The 16,010-nt window shown below is 66.3% G+C and overlaps 1 protein-coding gene across 1 annotated transcript; it reads right to left on the reverse strand.

Moving 5' to 3' along the window:
* Positions 1–344: 344 nt before the first annotated feature.
* Positions 345–13,965, reverse strand: LOC103168707 (CACN subunit beta associated regulatory protein). Its single transcript, XM_029051122.1, has 11 exons — positions 13,786–13,965; positions 8,673–8,745; positions 8,270–8,415; positions 7,966–8,027; positions 7,492–7,654; positions 7,116–7,290; positions 6,546–6,701; positions 6,035–6,227; positions 4,044–4,227; positions 2,657–3,308; positions 345–2,557 (listed from the first exon to the last, which is right to left on the reverse strand). Exons 2-11 carry the CDS (start codon positions 8,718–8,720, stop codon positions 1,910–1,912), a joined length of 2,427 nt encoding a protein of 808 aa, XP_028906955.1. The 5' UTR covers positions 8,721–8,745; positions 13,786–13,965; the 3' UTR covers positions 345–1,909.
* Positions 13,966–16,010: the final 2,045 nt, after the last annotated feature.

Below are 16,010 nucleotides of genomic sequence, written 5' to 3' on the forward strand. Positions count from 1 at the left end.
GTGACACTCTAGCCAGACACGGACCGGCCGGTCACTCTATTTTCCTTGGGGGCCACGGGGGTCGTAACCTCCGCCCACCCCCCCATCCGTGGGCCCTTCACTCTCCATCCCTCCTCTGCCCTCCCCCACCCCCGAGCGCCGAACCAGAGAAGCAGAGGCTGGGTGCCCAGCGCCGGCCGGACAGGAGGGCGACATCCGACGTGGAGCTGTCCGCCTCCACCCCCTGCCACCCGGCTCCGGCGGGAAAAGGGGAGATGCCACGCGAGGGCCCCCTTCCCCGACTCTGCCGCGACCGGCCCCGACGCCACGTGAGGACGACCGGGTTCAGGAGAGAGGAGAGACGGTCTGTCTAGGTTTTTTTTTACTTAAATTTAAAAACTAATCTTATTTTTTCAGTGCTTTGGCCCATGGCGACTCACTAACAGTAGGAGGGAGATGAGAACGGCCCTCGCCACACGTTCGTTCACATGCAGAAGTCGAAACGCGAGAGAGTGATACGGCGGGGGGCGGGAGGGGGGGGCGGCGCGCCAGGCGGGCGGATCTCGGCGCACGGGGGAGGGCGAGGAGCCGCCTCCCCCTCTGGTTGGGTTTGGCCCACACCGTGCTGGGTGAGAGATTTCTGCCCGACGCTGCTGGAAACACACATCTGGCCGCCACCGAGCCGGGACGTAGGAAATAAATTAATAAGTTAACACAAAACCATTTGTTCATTCAACAAAGGAGGGGAGGATTTAAACCGGGCGGGGGAGCCGGAGCGCAGGCTAACAGAGCCGGGCCGAAGGTTTTGGGCCGGACCTCGGGAGCAGCAGCGGAGAACGGGCCGGACCGGGACGGGGAGGGTGGCAGGGGGTTAGAGCAGGTGTCGGGGGAGGGGGGAAGGGGAGAGGGGGCTCGGGATGGCCACGGCACTTCCTCCTCCCCTCCCCCGGCCCCCCCTCAGCCCTTCCCTCCTGGGACCTGCCCAGGGCGAAAAGGAAAGGGTGAGCGGCGAGGACGGCTCCACAGAAGGCACCTGACGGCTGGGGCCCGCTCCGGGCTGGCGGACGATGGTGTTGGCGGGGCGGCGGGGAGGGGCCGGGGCGAGGAGAGGGTGAAATCCCAGCAGCCAAACCCGGGCCTCTGACCACTGTCCTTGCGGAGCTGGGACGGAACGGGAGGAGCGACGCCACCGACTCCCTGCTTTTCCTGCTAGCCAAGACCTGAGAGCTTTTGAGCGGAACCGGAAGGACCCCAAATCGGGTCCCCGAGCCAGTCGTTCTGTGCTATCTGCCAGCCCCGGCCCCTGACTCCCCGACCCCTCCCAGGCGATGGAAAGTTGGCATGGGGGAAAGGAGAGTTCGGGGACGCCTGGCCTGCGACCCCAGGCCCTGGGCCCGCTCCCCCTCCGCCCATGCCCCCTGGCCGGAGGCCCGGGGCGGGGGAGGGGGGGGGGGGGAGTTTCCACTGCTGGCAAGGGAAGGGGAGGTTATTGCTTGTAAAAACCCACATGAAGAAATGAGCGTGTGCGAGCGTGGGGCTGGGGGGGGGGGGGGGGCGGCGCGGGGAATGTGTCTGCTACACCAGTCCACGATGTGAGGTAAACGCTGGGGTTCTGCAGCGTTTGAGATGGGGCGGAAGGGCGGTCCCTTCAAACCAACACCCCTCCCCCTTCCCGGAGGGTTGGGGGTGGGGGGCGAGGGGGTGGAGGGAAACGGGGCACGTCTGTGAGAACAACTGTGTGTCCCCCCACCCCCAAGATCAGGGAGCGCAGGGTAGGAGGGCAGGAGGTGCAGCGGTGAAATGGGATTAATGCAGTCCCGCCCTCCTTCCCTCCCCGCCCCCCCCGCCCCACCGTCGAGACCGATCGATCGATCGATCGATCGATCGATCGATGGGAGAACGGGGCGGCCTCCACCGCCCGGCCCCCCGACTACACAGGGCTGTGGTCTGGGGAGGTGGGGGCGGCCGCCGCGAGGAGGACGGTGGGCTCGGGGCTCTCGGCGGGTTTCGTCAAGCAGGGAAAGAGTCTGTCCTCCAGCCCCCCGGCCACCTTGGCCAGCAGCTCGGCCCCGGGGGAGCCCGGGGGGCCCCGGCAGTGGCCCGAACCCGGACAGCCGTAGGGTCCCGCGGTCCTGGCCGCCTCCCCCCCGCCCCCGTCTTCCTCCTCCTCGATGGCCGGGATCTCGGCTTCGGAGCCGGGGCCGGGGAGGGCCGGGGGAGGGGAGCGATCCGGACCCCCGGCGGCCGCCCCGTCGCCCAGCTCCTCGTCGCCCGAGCTGACGATGCGCGGGAGGGGGCGGCGGGCGCGGGGCTCCGGCTGGCCCCCGACGCTGTCGCCCCGGCGCGGGGGGACCCGGTGGCGCTCCAGGGCGGCGGGGTGGCGCAGGCCGGGGTCGCTGTGCTGCCGGGTCCTCTGCCACTGGCGGCGCGGGTGGGCCCGGGGCCGGTGCTTGGGCCGGGCCGGGGCCTCGTCGAAGCGGGGGTCGTGGCGGACGAAGGCGTGGAAGAGGGCGTCGGTCTTCTCGTCGATGCTGTAGTCCCGCCGCGGCGGCGCCGGGGGCCCCTCCGGCGCCCGGGCCTCGGCGGCCGGGCCCCGGCCGGAACGGGGCCGGGCCCGGGGGCCGGGTGGGGCGGCCCGGGGGTCGTCGACGACGCCCGCCGCCGCCGCCGCCGCCGCCTCCTCCTCCTCCGCCAGGCCCGCCGCCGCCTCGAAGCTGTCGAACACGGTGCCCGTGCGGCCGGCCCGGGTGAAGCAGAATCGCTTCTCCGAGGCCGTCGGGGGCTCCTCGCCTCCCCTCCCGGGAGCCTCGATGGAGGCGTAGCCGCTGTCCATCTGCAGCAGCTTGCGGGCCCCCGCGTCGCCCTCCTCCGGCTTGGGCCGGGCCGGCGGCTCGTCCGGGGGCGGGGAGGAGCCCGCCGGACCCCCCGCCCCCGCCCCGTCGCCGGCCGGCCCCCCGCCGGCCGACCCCGCGCTGTCGCCGCTGCGCACCGAGTCCCGGTCGTTGTTGGCCCCGCCCTGGTCCGAGCCGGCCGTCAGTTCCAGCGAGGCCCGCAGGCTCCAGATGTCCCGGTAGATGGTGGGGGTGGGCGTCGTCGCCGGGGGGGCCTGCTGCTGCCGCCGCTCCTGCTGCTCCCGCTCCGGCCGCTCCGGCTCCGGCCGCTCCCGCTCCGGCTCCCGCTCCAGCCACTGCTGCTCCAGCCGCCGCTCCCGCTCCCGCTCCCGCTCCTGCCGCCGCCGCTCCGTCCTACCGCCGCTTCTCTCCACCGGGGACTCGGGGCCGCCGTCGGGGGCTCCTGCTGCCACCGCGGCCGCCTCCGCCTTCTCTAACCTGCCAAGACCACCCCCGCCCGTCAGCGCCTCATCCGGGCAGGGCCCAGCCCCGCCTGACTGGAAGCTCCTCGAGGCCGGGGACCGCCCGGCTCCACTTACTCCGCCGTACCTTCCCCACCCCTCGGTGCTCCGCCCGGAGCACGCCCTCAATCGATACCATTCATCGATCGATTGCCAGGGAGCCGCACCCACGCGCTCTCTCTCTCTCTCTCTCTCTCTCTCTCTCTCTCGCACACGTGCACCCTCACGCCCCTCCGATCGATCCCCATGCATGGAGATCTCCCCCGCCGGGCGGCCTGGGAGCGGGTCACGGGTGGCAGCCGCCCCAGCCCGTCGCCCGGGCCTAGGAAGCCCTCCGATATGCACTGGAGGAGCCGGGCCCCGTCCCCCACCCCCAGGTGGCCCGGGGTTGGAGGGACTCACACCCGTACCCCCCTCCAGGGATCGCCCCTCTGCGGCCGGCCCCAGGAAAGAGGGTGGCTTGCCAACGACTTGCCCTCCTCCTCCTCCTCCTCCTCCTCCTCCTCCTCCTCCTCCTCCCGGGATGGCCGAACCCCACCGGGGATCCGCGTCGGTGTGGGCATCGGACCGGCACCTGGCCAAGCCGCACCCCCCTCCCCTCCCCCCCGACCTGGCTCTGGGCTGGCTGCAGAGAGGATATGTTGGCTGGCTGGCCGGCCGGCCCGGGAGGCATGCTGGGTCCACCCTGTCCCCTCTATCTACAGAAGAATACCTGCCGAGAGTGGGTGGGGGGCTGGCGGGGGCCGCCAGGAAGGGGCCTGCTGGGGCCTGAAAGGCCACGTGCTCCGTGCGGGCGATGTACTGGATGCTATCCACCTGGGCGGGGGCCCGGTCTTCCTGCTCCATGCTCTCGCTGGCTGCCCGCTGCCGCCGGAAGTGGTGCCGCTTGGGGGATCCTGGGGGGGGGCGGGGGGGCCGCCGGAGCGACGGGGCGGTGAAGTGGCCGTCGACCCACCCCACCCCCCACCCCCGGTATCCCTCCACCGCAAGCCCCGGCCCACGGCTCCAGCTGGGGAGGAGGAGGCTGAATCCACTGGAGCTCTGCAGCGGGGTCGGGGAGCCAAATTTACCAGCCTAGCGCTCCCCAAACCCTAAAACGTCCCAGCAGAGGGAGCCGATGGGGGACTTGCCCCCGCCCACCCCCGCCAAACCCGGCCGAGGCCAGAGCACCCGTGTCTCCGGCCACCCGGCGCAGGGGGCCGGAGGGCAACCGAGGGCGACCCTTGCGCCCCAGTTGTCTCCCCAAACCAGATGATTGTGCCTGCCTGGTCTGGGATCTTGGTTCGGCTGGGAAGGGTCGACCTCTGGAGCGGGGTCAGGCCAACAGCTCACCCGAACACGGCCAATGCCAGGTCGGCCGGCTCCAACGCCGGTCCCCAACTCTACGGACTACCCCCTACCCGAAGCAGCACTCCCCCATGCTCAAGGACACCCCCCGACACACTCCACCCTTCCGCTCTCTGCTTAGGGGGCCCGTTACGTCGTCAAACCTAAATCCCGTCGCCTCCCCCGTCTCACCCCCTCCGAAAGGAAACACTCGGCTCTGACCAGGCACACGCGGGCCGGTGCGCGCGTGCACGCACGCACACACACACTTGCGCATCCAGAGAAGTCATCCTTCAACTGACGAACGAATGTTTGGCCCCTCCTGCCCGTTTCGCTGGGCGACCTTGGGACTCAATCTCTCTGAGCCTCAGTTTTCTCCCTTTAACAAGAGGGAGAGAGTAACCTCTGCCTCCTGCCCCAACTCCCAGGGATGTTGGGAGGAGAAATGACGTAAGATTGGCAAAGGATGTGGGAGTCGCCCAGGGAGAAAAGCTGCTAGAGACACTCAAACGACAGTCCACTCGATGCCTGCCTATCTACGCCAGGGGAGGGGTAGAGTGGATAACGCAAAAAGACTGATGACACAAAAACGGCGGAGTGCCTTGGGCCCCGGTTGGGGACTTCGGGCACGTGGAGGGAGGGGAGCAACTGGGAGTTCGTGGATTACCCGTGGCCACTTTCCAAAGTGGACACATAGAGGTCTGGGCAGTTGTCAGGATCTCAGACTGGTCCCCTTTGTGGAGATGGCTCTCTCAAAGACATCTCAGAGATGAGAGAGGAGAGGAGGATGGGGAGAGGTGGCCCTCACACCTTCTCTCCCACCCATCATTTCCGCTCCGGAGCTGGGGGTGCGGCCCTGAGCAGGGGGTCTGGGGAGCGCTGCCCCGGGGCGGGGGTTGGGGGCGGGCGGGGGGGCAGGGACGTAGACCTAGTGGTTCCTGCTCGCCGGCTTCAGCCTCGTCCCCTCCCCTGCCCCTGGCCATCCAAGCCGTGGCCTTGACCCTGCCGGAGAAAATCAGGGAGCAAAAGGAGGAGAGAGGGCGGACAGCCGGGGCCAATCTCCCGATTGACATCTTGGGCGGTCCCGGGCATCGAAGCCCAGCTCCAACCCCAGTTTCACCTCTCTTGCCGGCAGGCGCCCTGCCCCCGGCCACCGCCGGGAGGCCGAGAGGAGTCAGAGACCACAGCAGGGTCCCACTGCACACTGGGGACTACTGAGGGCCAGCCCGAATCCAAATGGACTCTGATTCCCTGGGCCGGGCCCTTCCAAACCCACCCGGCGAATAGGGCCGTGGGCTACCCACTGGCGGTGAGCTGCTCGCCCTTCGCCGGGGGGCGGGGGGGGGGGAGGGGAGGAGCGCCCCCGGCGCCACAAACCTCTGGTGTCCAGACTCGACGCCCGCTGGTTGGTCTTCAGCGTCCACCTCTTGATCTTGAAGTAGGGGCTGGTGCCCTCTAGGCTGGCATGGCGCCGCAGGCGGGTGAAGAACTGCAGCACGGTGCCCTGGCCGGGTGCCGGGGAGGCCTCCTCCCCACTGCCACCATCGCCCGCCCCGCTGCCCGCATCGCCCTGGGGGGGAGGGACGGAGGGGAGCGGTGGGCGTGAGCAGGCACGTTCCTTTTGCCAGTCACCTCCATCCCCCCAACTGGCCCTGGGGCGAAGGAGACCGCAGGGCTCCGAAGGGGCCCGGGGGTGGGGCCGGTGGGGCCGGAAGAGCCCAGGAAGCCAAAGGCTCCGTCGGGGCCAGAGTCCGGGCAGCTGCCTCTCTGGCTACCTAGAGCCGCCTGCTGGGCTAAGGGTAGGATCCTGTCTGGGGCCGGGCCCCGGCCATCTCTGGCCGCGGGGTAGGGGGGCCGGGAGAGATCGGGGTAGGGGAGAGGCACTCGCCGATGGGCCCTCCCCAGACTCCATGGAGACGGACGGGCTGGCGGTCTCCACAAAGCCGGTGTCAACGGTGGAGTTGTAGGTGTCTCCGGGCAGGGCCGAGCTAGGGCACACGGCATGGCCGGTGGGGGCCTCCAGCGGCAGGGCGCTGGGCTGAGGCTGTGGGGGAGAGGAAACGGCGACAGGTGAGGGGAGCCGGTGGCGGGGAAGGGGGAGGCGCGGGCGGGGCCGTGGGGGCTTCCCTCCTCCCGCCCGGTGCTGCCCTGACCCCGGCCCCTCCTGGGGCCTCGGCCTCAGGACCCCCCCCGCCCCCCCCGGGCCGGGTGCTGACGAGCGCTTCCCTCCCCGTCCTGCGATGACGGGCACGGGGATGGCGGACACCTGGGGTTCCGTTCCGGCTCGGCCTCGACCACGTCCCGGGCCTTCCCCGGGCCTCGGGGCCTCCGTCCGAGAGGCGGAGGGGCGGCGAGCTGCTGTCCCTTCCCTCCCTCCCCGGGACATCGCAACGATAAAGTGGGAGTGATTCCACCAGGCCCCCCAGGGGACGGGGGAGCCCCAGGGGCCGGGCTGCACCTGGAAGATGGAGAGGTGGGGCTTGGGGGCAGGAGGGATCCGCTGGGGTTTCATGGCGAGGATGTTCTCCCCGGGGTCGCATTCGTGGATAGTGACGATCTTGAGCGGGGGCAGGTGGAGGTGGGTGAGCCGGGCATTCTTCAGGTGATGGAAGTCCCCCTCGGTCAGCGTATACCTGTGCCACGCACGCCCACGCAAAGGCCCGCTCAGAGTCCCAGCCCCTCGGGGCCCCCGCCGGCTGTCGTCGTCCCCCACCCGCCGCGGCCCGTTTGCACCCCTCAAATTCTGTGGTCCTCGTTCCCGGGTCAGGTCGGCTTCGCCCCGTAAGTGACGCTTTGGTTCTCCCCCCGTCCCCCCGCCCCGCCGAACCCCCTACCTCCTCCCCTTCTCCTGCGCCTTCTTGCTCTGGTCAAAGAGGGCGGCCTCATTGAAGGAGACACGCCGGCCAGTGGAGCCGGTGGACAGGAAGCGCTCGGTCTCCACATCCCGGTAGCTGGAGGACGATAAGCAGTCGGGATCGTCCACCTTGATGGTGATATCTGCAGATGGGGAGATGGGAAGACGGGGTCGGGGGAGATCTCATTTGGTGGCAGCTCTCCTTTCCGTCTCCTCCTCTCCCCCTCTCCCTGGGGGGTCTCCCCCACACACCTACCCCTCAACCGCCCACCCCCCACCCCACCCTAGCCACCATTTCCTAAGAAATGACACAGGAAATGAATCTCCATAGCAACCTCGGCATGAGCCCGGGAGACTTACATGCCCGGAACCGAGCGGATTGGGGAAGGGGGGTGGGGGGGGAGGGGGGAGCGCCGGGGACTGCGCAGATCTGGGAGTGGGAGGGAGCCCTGACCTTGAGCCGGCTGAGAGTCATCCAGGTACGTGGCGGTGGTCTTCTCCGGATCATCGCTGGCTCTGCGGGAACAGCCCGGGGGGGGCCGGAGGGGAGGGCGAGAGAGACACCCCCCCCCCACCAGACACGGACGTTGATTCCCCAGCAGCGTGGCTCTCGCTTGGCTGCCCTTCGGAGCGGAACCTCGGCTGCCCCACCGGTCCTCCAGCCCTGACCCCGGGTCAGCCCTGTCGGCCCCAGGGCGGCCCCTCCCCCGGCTCCCAGAAACGGAGGAAGGGGCGGAGGCGCGGGGAGCCCCTCCTACCTGGAATACCTGCGGTCCGTCTCCCAGCAGCGCCGGCAGAGGATCAGGATTCCCGACAGCAGGACCAGGGTCCCCCCAATGAAGATGGACAGCAGCACCAGGAGCAGCACGTACCCATCCTGCGTGCCCACCTCGCCGGGCACCGTCTGGGGCCATCACAAGGGGCGAGGGAAAGGGAAAGGGATGAGAGAGCGGTGAGCCCGAGGGAGAGAAGGGCAGTCCCTTTCCCCTTTCCTCCCAGAGACCCCCGACGAGGCCCGGGGACTGTGTTGGAGGATGGCTTCTGCCCGGTGGGGGGCGGAGGGGGCGGACAGACAGCTGACGTGGTGGGGGGAGGCTGGGCCATTGCCGCTCCCCCCCCCCCCCCTCCCCGTCGGCCTGCAGAGGGAGGGGAAGCACTCACCGTGGGGCTGTCAGTGGTGTTTTCCCAAAAAGTTAAGTCATCGCTCATGGTCCGGCCCGGCTGGAGAGAAGGCCTGGGAACGGAGAGCAGGGAGGTTACCAGGGGATCGTCGGTATCGCCCTCCTTGCCCCGCCCAGCCCCAGCCCCCCACCCCGACCTTCCTCCTCTCGCAATTGGGGTTTTGTTTTATTCCTATCCCCCACCACCCTAACGCCTCTGGTTTGGCTCCCATTCAAGCATCCTCATCCTCTTTGTATTGCCTCTCAGTTAATTTCCAGAGCAATTCAATCCACCGCCCCCAGAAGGCACCGGCTCCAGGAAGAAAAACAAGCGTCTGGGGCAGCGTGAGGCGGCTGGGCCCGGGCTCGGCGGGGCCGGCACCGGCCGCTAGCTGCCCGCTTCCTCCCCATCCGGACCCACTCTCGGCCCCCCCGCCCCCCGGCCGCTACCCCCATCTCCACCCCTTCCCCCCAGCTATCCCGCTCTGGCCCCGGGGTACCCCCATGGGCCCCAGGAAGACTCGGCTCCTCCTCCTCCCCCCACCCCCTCCCGCCACCCTCCCCTCACCCTGGCTCAGCTCTTGCTTCTCCTCCTCCCGAGGCCGGGGAGCCCCACAGGCAGCCTGCTCCTGGCCCAGCTCCCTCAGTTCTCTCGCCCGCCCACCGGCCCGCCCCTCGTCAGAAAGGCTCAAAATAAAGCCTCCTAGCAGCTCCCGCACTCAAACCCACACGGGGAGTGACTCAGAGCAGGCGGGAGGGAGAGAGAGAGAGATGAAGGGAGGGAAGGTGGCTGGGACGGGTGGGGGGAAAGTGCAAGAGGGACAGCCAGTAAGACAGCTCGGATAGGGGAGAGGGCTGGAGTCAAGACAACCTTCGGAGTCCTGACTTCCCTGGAGACACTCCCCCTCTCCCCGGCTTGGCTCCCCTCCAAAAACACAGCTGGATTCCGGGAGGGGTCTCCCCCCACCCGACTCTTTTTGATATCCTTCACCGCTTCCTTGGCTCCAGGATCCCTCATCTGGGGAAATCTGCCCTCTCTACCTTGCCCATCGAGACAACCCCCAACGGTCTCTGTCTCAATACCAGTGAGGTGACCAGCGAGGGGGCTGGAGATTCTAAAATCTTTTCCCCACTGATGGGTTTCTCCTCACTTCCAAAAAGAGAATGTACTTCCCTAAGTAGATACCGGAGCTGCCCCCAGATGATGCTCGGGGGAGGGGGGCTGTAATGGGACCCTGCAACATCGCCTCCTGGTGGGTCCCCGCATTCCCACCTTCACAGCTCCTGGAGTGGATGATATTGACACCGGCGGGGGGCGGGGGGTGGGGATGAGGGACATCACCCCAGATGAAGGATTTGTGCCCTGGTGGGTCCCTGTGGGGACCCCCCCCCCCCTCACTTTCAACTCCTGCGTGGAGGACATCGTAGCCTCCCCTCACCAGGAGCGAGGAGCAGACGACGCTCAGACCAGCTGCCTCTGCTCAGAGCCCTGGCGTCTCCCCAAGCCCACTAGAGCGGGGGAGGAGCCGGGGATTTCCCCTCCTAGGCTCCTCAGCACCCTCCCCCCCCAACCACCACCACGGGGAGAGCCAGGGGCAGTCAGCCCTCATCTGTGTCAAGCATAGGGATTCTGTCTTCCCCCCGGGCCCTTGTGGGTACCAGAGGAAGGGACGAGTGGGGACGGGAAGCACTAGGACAGATCGGGGGTTGGAGGGAGAGAGCAAACAGAGAGAGGCACAAGGGATATCCACCAGCCAGGGAAACAGGAGCCGGGGAAATCCTTCTCCTCCCAGCCCCCCTAGCCCCAGATTTCCTCACTCTCACTTTGAGGGCGCCTCCTTCTCCATCTCATCCAGAAACGCAGTGGGGCCGTAAGGCACAAGAGTCTTTCCCAGGACAGGGGGAAGATGGGGAGTAGACGGGGGGCGGGGGGCGAAGGAGCATGGAAGGGAGACCCCGCCAGGCAAGATGAATGCAGCGGCTGTTCCTGTCCCCCCGCGGGAGCCTGGTTCCTATGGTGACGGGTCCAGGGAACAAGGCTGTACTTGTGTCGGGGGAGAGGGGTTGCCAGGGCCCCCAGGTCCCATGGGGGCCAGGGGATGCCGGGGCCCCAGCTGGCAGTAGGAGTGGGGGGGAGAGGGAATTGAGGCTCAGAAGGCCACCCCATCTTGGTCAGGACGTTGGGGGTGAGGGGGAGAGGAAATCCCTCTTTTCCTGCTGGCTTTCCCTCAGCCTCAGCCCCCGGCTAGGCCACTCTGCAGTAGCCCATTTACACGGCCGTTTCAGTACCATGACCTGTCCAGCCCAAGATTGTCTCTGATAGCAGCCCCAGGACGATTGGAGGAACTGGGTGACGGTGGCCCTCCTGAATCTCTGTCCTCGTGATCAGCGATGGACCATCAGCCACCCCTGACTTTCCTCTCTTCACCCTTATCCTTCCTTCTCATGATCCAGCACGGACTGCTTGCTACGGCTCAAATCCCTCTTGAGCCTTCTCTTTCTAACTCTGCCTCCCCCGATGTCTGTCTGTCTGCCTATCACTTCTCTCTGTCTCTCCCTGTCATCGGGCTCCTTTCTGGCCTGTCCAGCCCAGGACTCTTGTCTCTGACAGCAGCACCAGGCAGCTTAGAAGATCTGGTTGACAGTGGTCCTCTTGGTCCCCCATCTTCATAGTTAGGAATGGCCCATGCAACATCTCCAAATTTCCCTCTTTCTCCCACCTCCCCTTCCCAATCCTGGATTTTTTTTTAATGGTATATTTGTTAAGCACTGGCACTGGATCGACCCAAGCCGGAGGGATGGGGAGAGGGTGTTTCTCTCTCCTTACCCATTCTCTCCCCTCCCTGCTGTCTCCCCCTCCCCCAAAAGAGATCTCTCCCCTCTCCCCCTCCACCCGCAGGGAAGGGAAGACACAAATAGACTCTCCCAGCCTCCTTTGCCATCCTAGCCCAGTCTCATCCATGAGGGGGGGGGACGAGGGGGAGGGGGGACACGGACAGGGCAATCTGACTGGGCCAACCAGGGGAGAATCTAACGGCCGAAGGAGCCGGCAGTTCTTACAATACTCCCCTGACCCAGATTTGAGCTGAGTCGAGAGTGATCATCTCTCACGCCGTTCCCAACATTGGGGCCAGAGCCGCAAGCAGCTTGGACCATCCTTCCAGACGTTGGGGCTGTTGTTCCGGGGCAGCTCCCTCCCATCTCCCTCAGTCCAAAGGTCTCCCAACCCCTTTACGTCAGCTCTCTCTAGCTCTCCTGTCCCCCTATTACAACCTCTCCTCTCAGAGCTGGGACTCAGCTATGGGAAAGACTGGGGACCTCAAGGGAATCAGTGGGAGTGGGGGAAAGAGTTCAGTTTGGCACTTTGAAATCTCCAGTGAAGAATCCTGGTACAAGGCCTCCTTTCCTGGGCCAGATTCGGGGGGGGGGGTGGGAGGGGGTGTCTAAGGCATACACCCCCTTAAGGACTGCCGGTTTGGAGCCAGTACCTTTCCCCTCCAAGGCTTCCTTTCTATGTCTGCAGAGATCTACCCCTCCACCCCTACTACTGACATCTACTCAGGCTGGATTTTTCAGATGTATGTGGGGGGTGTAATGTGAGGTCTCCCTCTTTCCTCTTTCCCTACTGTTGTGACTGGGACCAGGGGATGGAGGAAAGAGAGCAACAGAGACAGACAGCTTCTGGGGCTGGGCACATCTGCTCTGGCCCTGCCACTCATTGGAAGGCTGGAGGGGGCTCCAGATTTAGGGGATGCCTGCCCAGAGTTCACCCCCACCCCCACTCAGAGAAATTCAATACCAGAAAGGAGGAAGTTTCCTCTCTCTGCAGTTGGAGGTCTGAACCCTAATCTGGGGGTCAAAGAAGCCCAGTGTAACCTATCATCTGCTGAGCTGGTCTCTGCCGGGCAGGGAATTCTTGGGTGGCTCTTCACCGTGGACGTTCACCGTGGACGATAGGCCAGGTAAAGGGAGAAGAGAGAGTACCCTCCGCTCCCAGCGTTTGAATCTCGACAGAAAACCCCCTGGCATTTCGATATCTATCCTCTTCTTCTTAGGCCCAACCTTAAATCCAACTGCCTTAGCACCCCCGCCCATATCTTTCACGCGGGCACACACGCACGTCCCCGGGGTCCACCCCTCTGTGGAGGAGAAGGGAGTCAAGCAGGGGTAAGATACTCGGGTTCCACGGCACTGGAGTCTATGTAACTCGCAAAGGTCAGAGACACGGGCGAATCTGGGGTTCAGAATCCTTCCCCCAGCCCCCTCCCTCTCCTCCACCCCCAAACGCTGAAGTGACCGCCTCTGTCCATATTTGTACAGCTCCAGAGGGATTTCCTTAGTGCCCCCCAGTGAGAGAGAAAAAGTGAGGGAGAGAGAGAGCGAGAGCGAGGGAGGGGGGGGAGAGAGAGAGAGAGAGGAAGGAGAAATCTGGCTTATTCCAGCTTCCCTCAGTACACCCGTGGGGGAGGGGGAGCGACGGGATCGTGCCGAGCGAGGAAGTCGGGTCTCTCCTAGGCTGATAACCAGGTCAAAGCGACCGGTGGATGGAGGTGGAGAAAGAGGGGGATGGGGAAAGAGGGGGACGGGAAAAGGGAGAGGCGAGCGCGGAGACCAAAACCCCTAGGGAATGGCCCTCCCTTCCGATCCGCTCCTCTCTCCCGCCCCAGCCGATCCCCTGGCTCCACAGTCCCCGAGCCCGGGACGCTGGGGTTCTCTCCTCGCTCCCAGCACCTGTCGCCGGCTGGGGCTCTCGACGCCGTCCCAGGCCGAGAATGCAGCCGAGCCCCCCCCCCCCACCTCTCGCGGGCGAGGAGCTGCGCTCGAAGCCGAGACCCTCCCCACCCCACCCCCCACTGGGCGCAAGTCGGGACGAACACGCGTGCAGAGGGAGGGTGGTCCGGGCCGGTTCCCCAGGCTGCAATAGTGGGAGGGGTCTACTGGGAAGGGAAATGTTGGGGGGCGGGGGGCGAGCTAAACGGCACCAACGCCCCGGCGTACATGGGCGAGAAGACGCAGGACAAGACCCACGCTCCGAAAGCAGGGAGCTGCCCATCGTCGCCGGCCACACCCCGACCCCGGTGGGCTCCGGCAGCCCCCGAGGAGCCGGAACTCACCTTCAGCTGCAAACCCTGCGGTCCATGGACGGAGCGGGAGAGGAGGGGTCGGGGACCGGGAGACGGGGGATGAGGAAACGAAGGAGCAGCCGCCGAGTCGAAAAGGGACCCGGCGATCTCCGGCACCTTAATTTTTTGGATTTGGAAAAGGCGGAGGATTTATGAATGAAATCTTTGAGGGTTCGGATCCCACCCACGCCCGGAGCCCAGGGACGGGGGGGTGGGGGGGGGCGCGGAGGAGGGGGAAGAGTCACGTGGGCCGAAACATACATACATATACGCGCACACACATTTAGGGGCGGGCCGGAGCGGAGAAAGGGGGAGGGAAGATGAGCCGGAGGGCGGTGACGGGGGCGGTAGAAAGAGGTGTGCACCGAGGGACCGGTGGAAGCCGAGGCCCCGTAGAATGGGAGAAGTGAAGTCACCCCCAAAATCCAAAACGGGAAAACGGGCATCATCTCGCCCCCTGCCACCCTGCTCGCTTCGCCCGCCCGGAATGCACCATTCAAAAATCTGCAGCCGGCCCGCCCCCGCCCCCCCCCCCGCTTTTCCTCCCCTCCCCCGCCCCCCCCCCAGGGGGAGGTCGTCGACTGGTTAACCCCTCTGGGGCCGTGTTCCCCCAAATCCCAACGGGCTCCGGCGACGCGCCGAGACTCAGACTCCCGTTTCCACTTCCCCGCCCGGGGAAGGGGACTGGGCCCCCTGATCTGACTATCTTGCATCTACCCCAGCGTTCGGTGTAATGCTTGGCACGTAGTCAGCGCTTAACGAATACACTAGTATTATTGATAAAAAACAATCATCCTTCCGCAAGGCTGGGTACCGAGAAGTCGGGCAGCCCCGTTCCTCGGATGGTCCCGTGGGTACAACGAGTGGGTGAGCCTCAAAGTGTCACCTTTACCCCTCAGCCCCGGAGCCCCCGCTCCTTTTCCTTGGGAGAAGGATCGGCGCTTAGAGACACCCCTCCCTCGCCCCTTACCCGGAGATCCCAGTTCGCCCCTACTCTACCTCCGATACCCCCAAAAAGCTCTCAGACAGCCACCGTCCCTTCCTCTTCTACAGCTCCGAACAGCCCCCTGCCCGCGTCCCTGTCCCTCAATCGATCAACGGTCACCGTGGGCAGAGCACCGCGCTAAGCGCTTGGCCTCCCCCGTAGACCGGTCCCCCCTTCCGCCCCCGGCCCTGCTTCCTCTCCCCCCAGTAAAGGAACTGGCCGAGAACCAGCTGGTCAGTCTCCATCTATCTGCATCGAGGCGGGTGTACAGAGCGGGAGGGGGAGCAGGGGCGGGTGCGGCACGGGAGAAGGTTGACCAGATCCTGCCCTCGTCCCCGAGATTAGCTGGGTCCCCGTGCGTCTAACTAAACCGCCTCCGGGGGGGGGGGGCCTTCCCCACAAAACCGGTGGCCGGCTGCGGCTGCTTTCCCACGATCGGCTGGAGGCCGCCCCGAAGCGCCCGCGCCGCGGAACCAGCCACCCTGGGAAAGGCTCGCGCCCGTCCTCCGCCCACTTTTCCCCGGGGCTCCGCCCCTTTCCCCTTCCCTCTCGGTCCCCTTCCCTCTCCGCCTTCATCCAATGACAAGTGCCGTGGCTACGCTAGGAGATTAACCCATTCGCAGGCCGCGGCCGGCTCCTCGCGCCCGGGAAAGAGAGGGAAAGTAGGCGCAGCTAGGTAGAAGGCGGGAAACGGGGATAACTGGGCTGAGATGAGGCCTGAGCGAGAGAAGGCGAGGAAACGGGACTGGGCGCCGGAAACGCGGAGGCCGGAAGAGAGGAGGGGGTCCCAAATGCAGGAAGCCGCTCCTCCGGGACCCTCGTGTCATTTCGCTCCCCACATCTCTGCCCCCTGCTTCTTCCTCGGGGACGGGGTGAGGGGGTGAAGTGACGCCCAAGCGGGGAGGGGAGCGGGAATCGCAGCCGATGACGTCACCCGGAGCCTCCCGGCTCGCCCGCGGGCCACCTGAGTCACCCCGCGCGCGCGCGCGCTCGGCCCTCCAGGTTGCGCTCGTGCGTGTGCACGAGGGTGGAGGCAGTGGCGCGCGCAGGTGTGCCGTGGGGCGGGGAGGGAGAGTGCACGCGGAGGGTTCGCGCGTGGGCGCATGCGTGGGCGCGACCTCCTGCCTCATCTCTGCCCTCCGCGGCCGGGGCTTAGCGTCAGGAGGATGGGAAGAGTGGGGAAAAGGCGGAAAGTGGCGTCAGATCGCCCACTTTTCCCTGAGCTCTTGTC

Source organism: Ornithorhynchus anatinus, chromosome X1 (genome assembly GCF_004115215.2).
Source record: "Ornithorhynchus anatinus isolate Pmale09 chromosome X1, mOrnAna1.pri.v4, whole genome shotgun sequence".
In the NCBI taxonomy this organism is placed as follows: domain Eukaryota; kingdom Metazoa; phylum Chordata; class Mammalia; order Monotremata; family Ornithorhynchidae; genus Ornithorhynchus; species Ornithorhynchus anatinus.

Coding starts and splice junctions, on each gene's coding strand:
- LOC103168707 (XM_029051122.1), bottom strand. CDS start 8,720: ATGAGCGATGACTTAACTTTTTGGGAAAACACCACTGACAGCCCCACG. Junction 8,416..8,672: donor ACACCACTGACAGCCCCACG/GTGAGTGCTTCC, acceptor TGATGGCCCCAG/ACGGTGCCCGGCGAGGTGGG. Junction 2,558..2,656: donor GCCTGGCGGAGGAGGAGGAG/GCGGCGGCGGCG, acceptor CCGGCCGCCGAG/GCCCGGGCGCCGGAGGGGCC.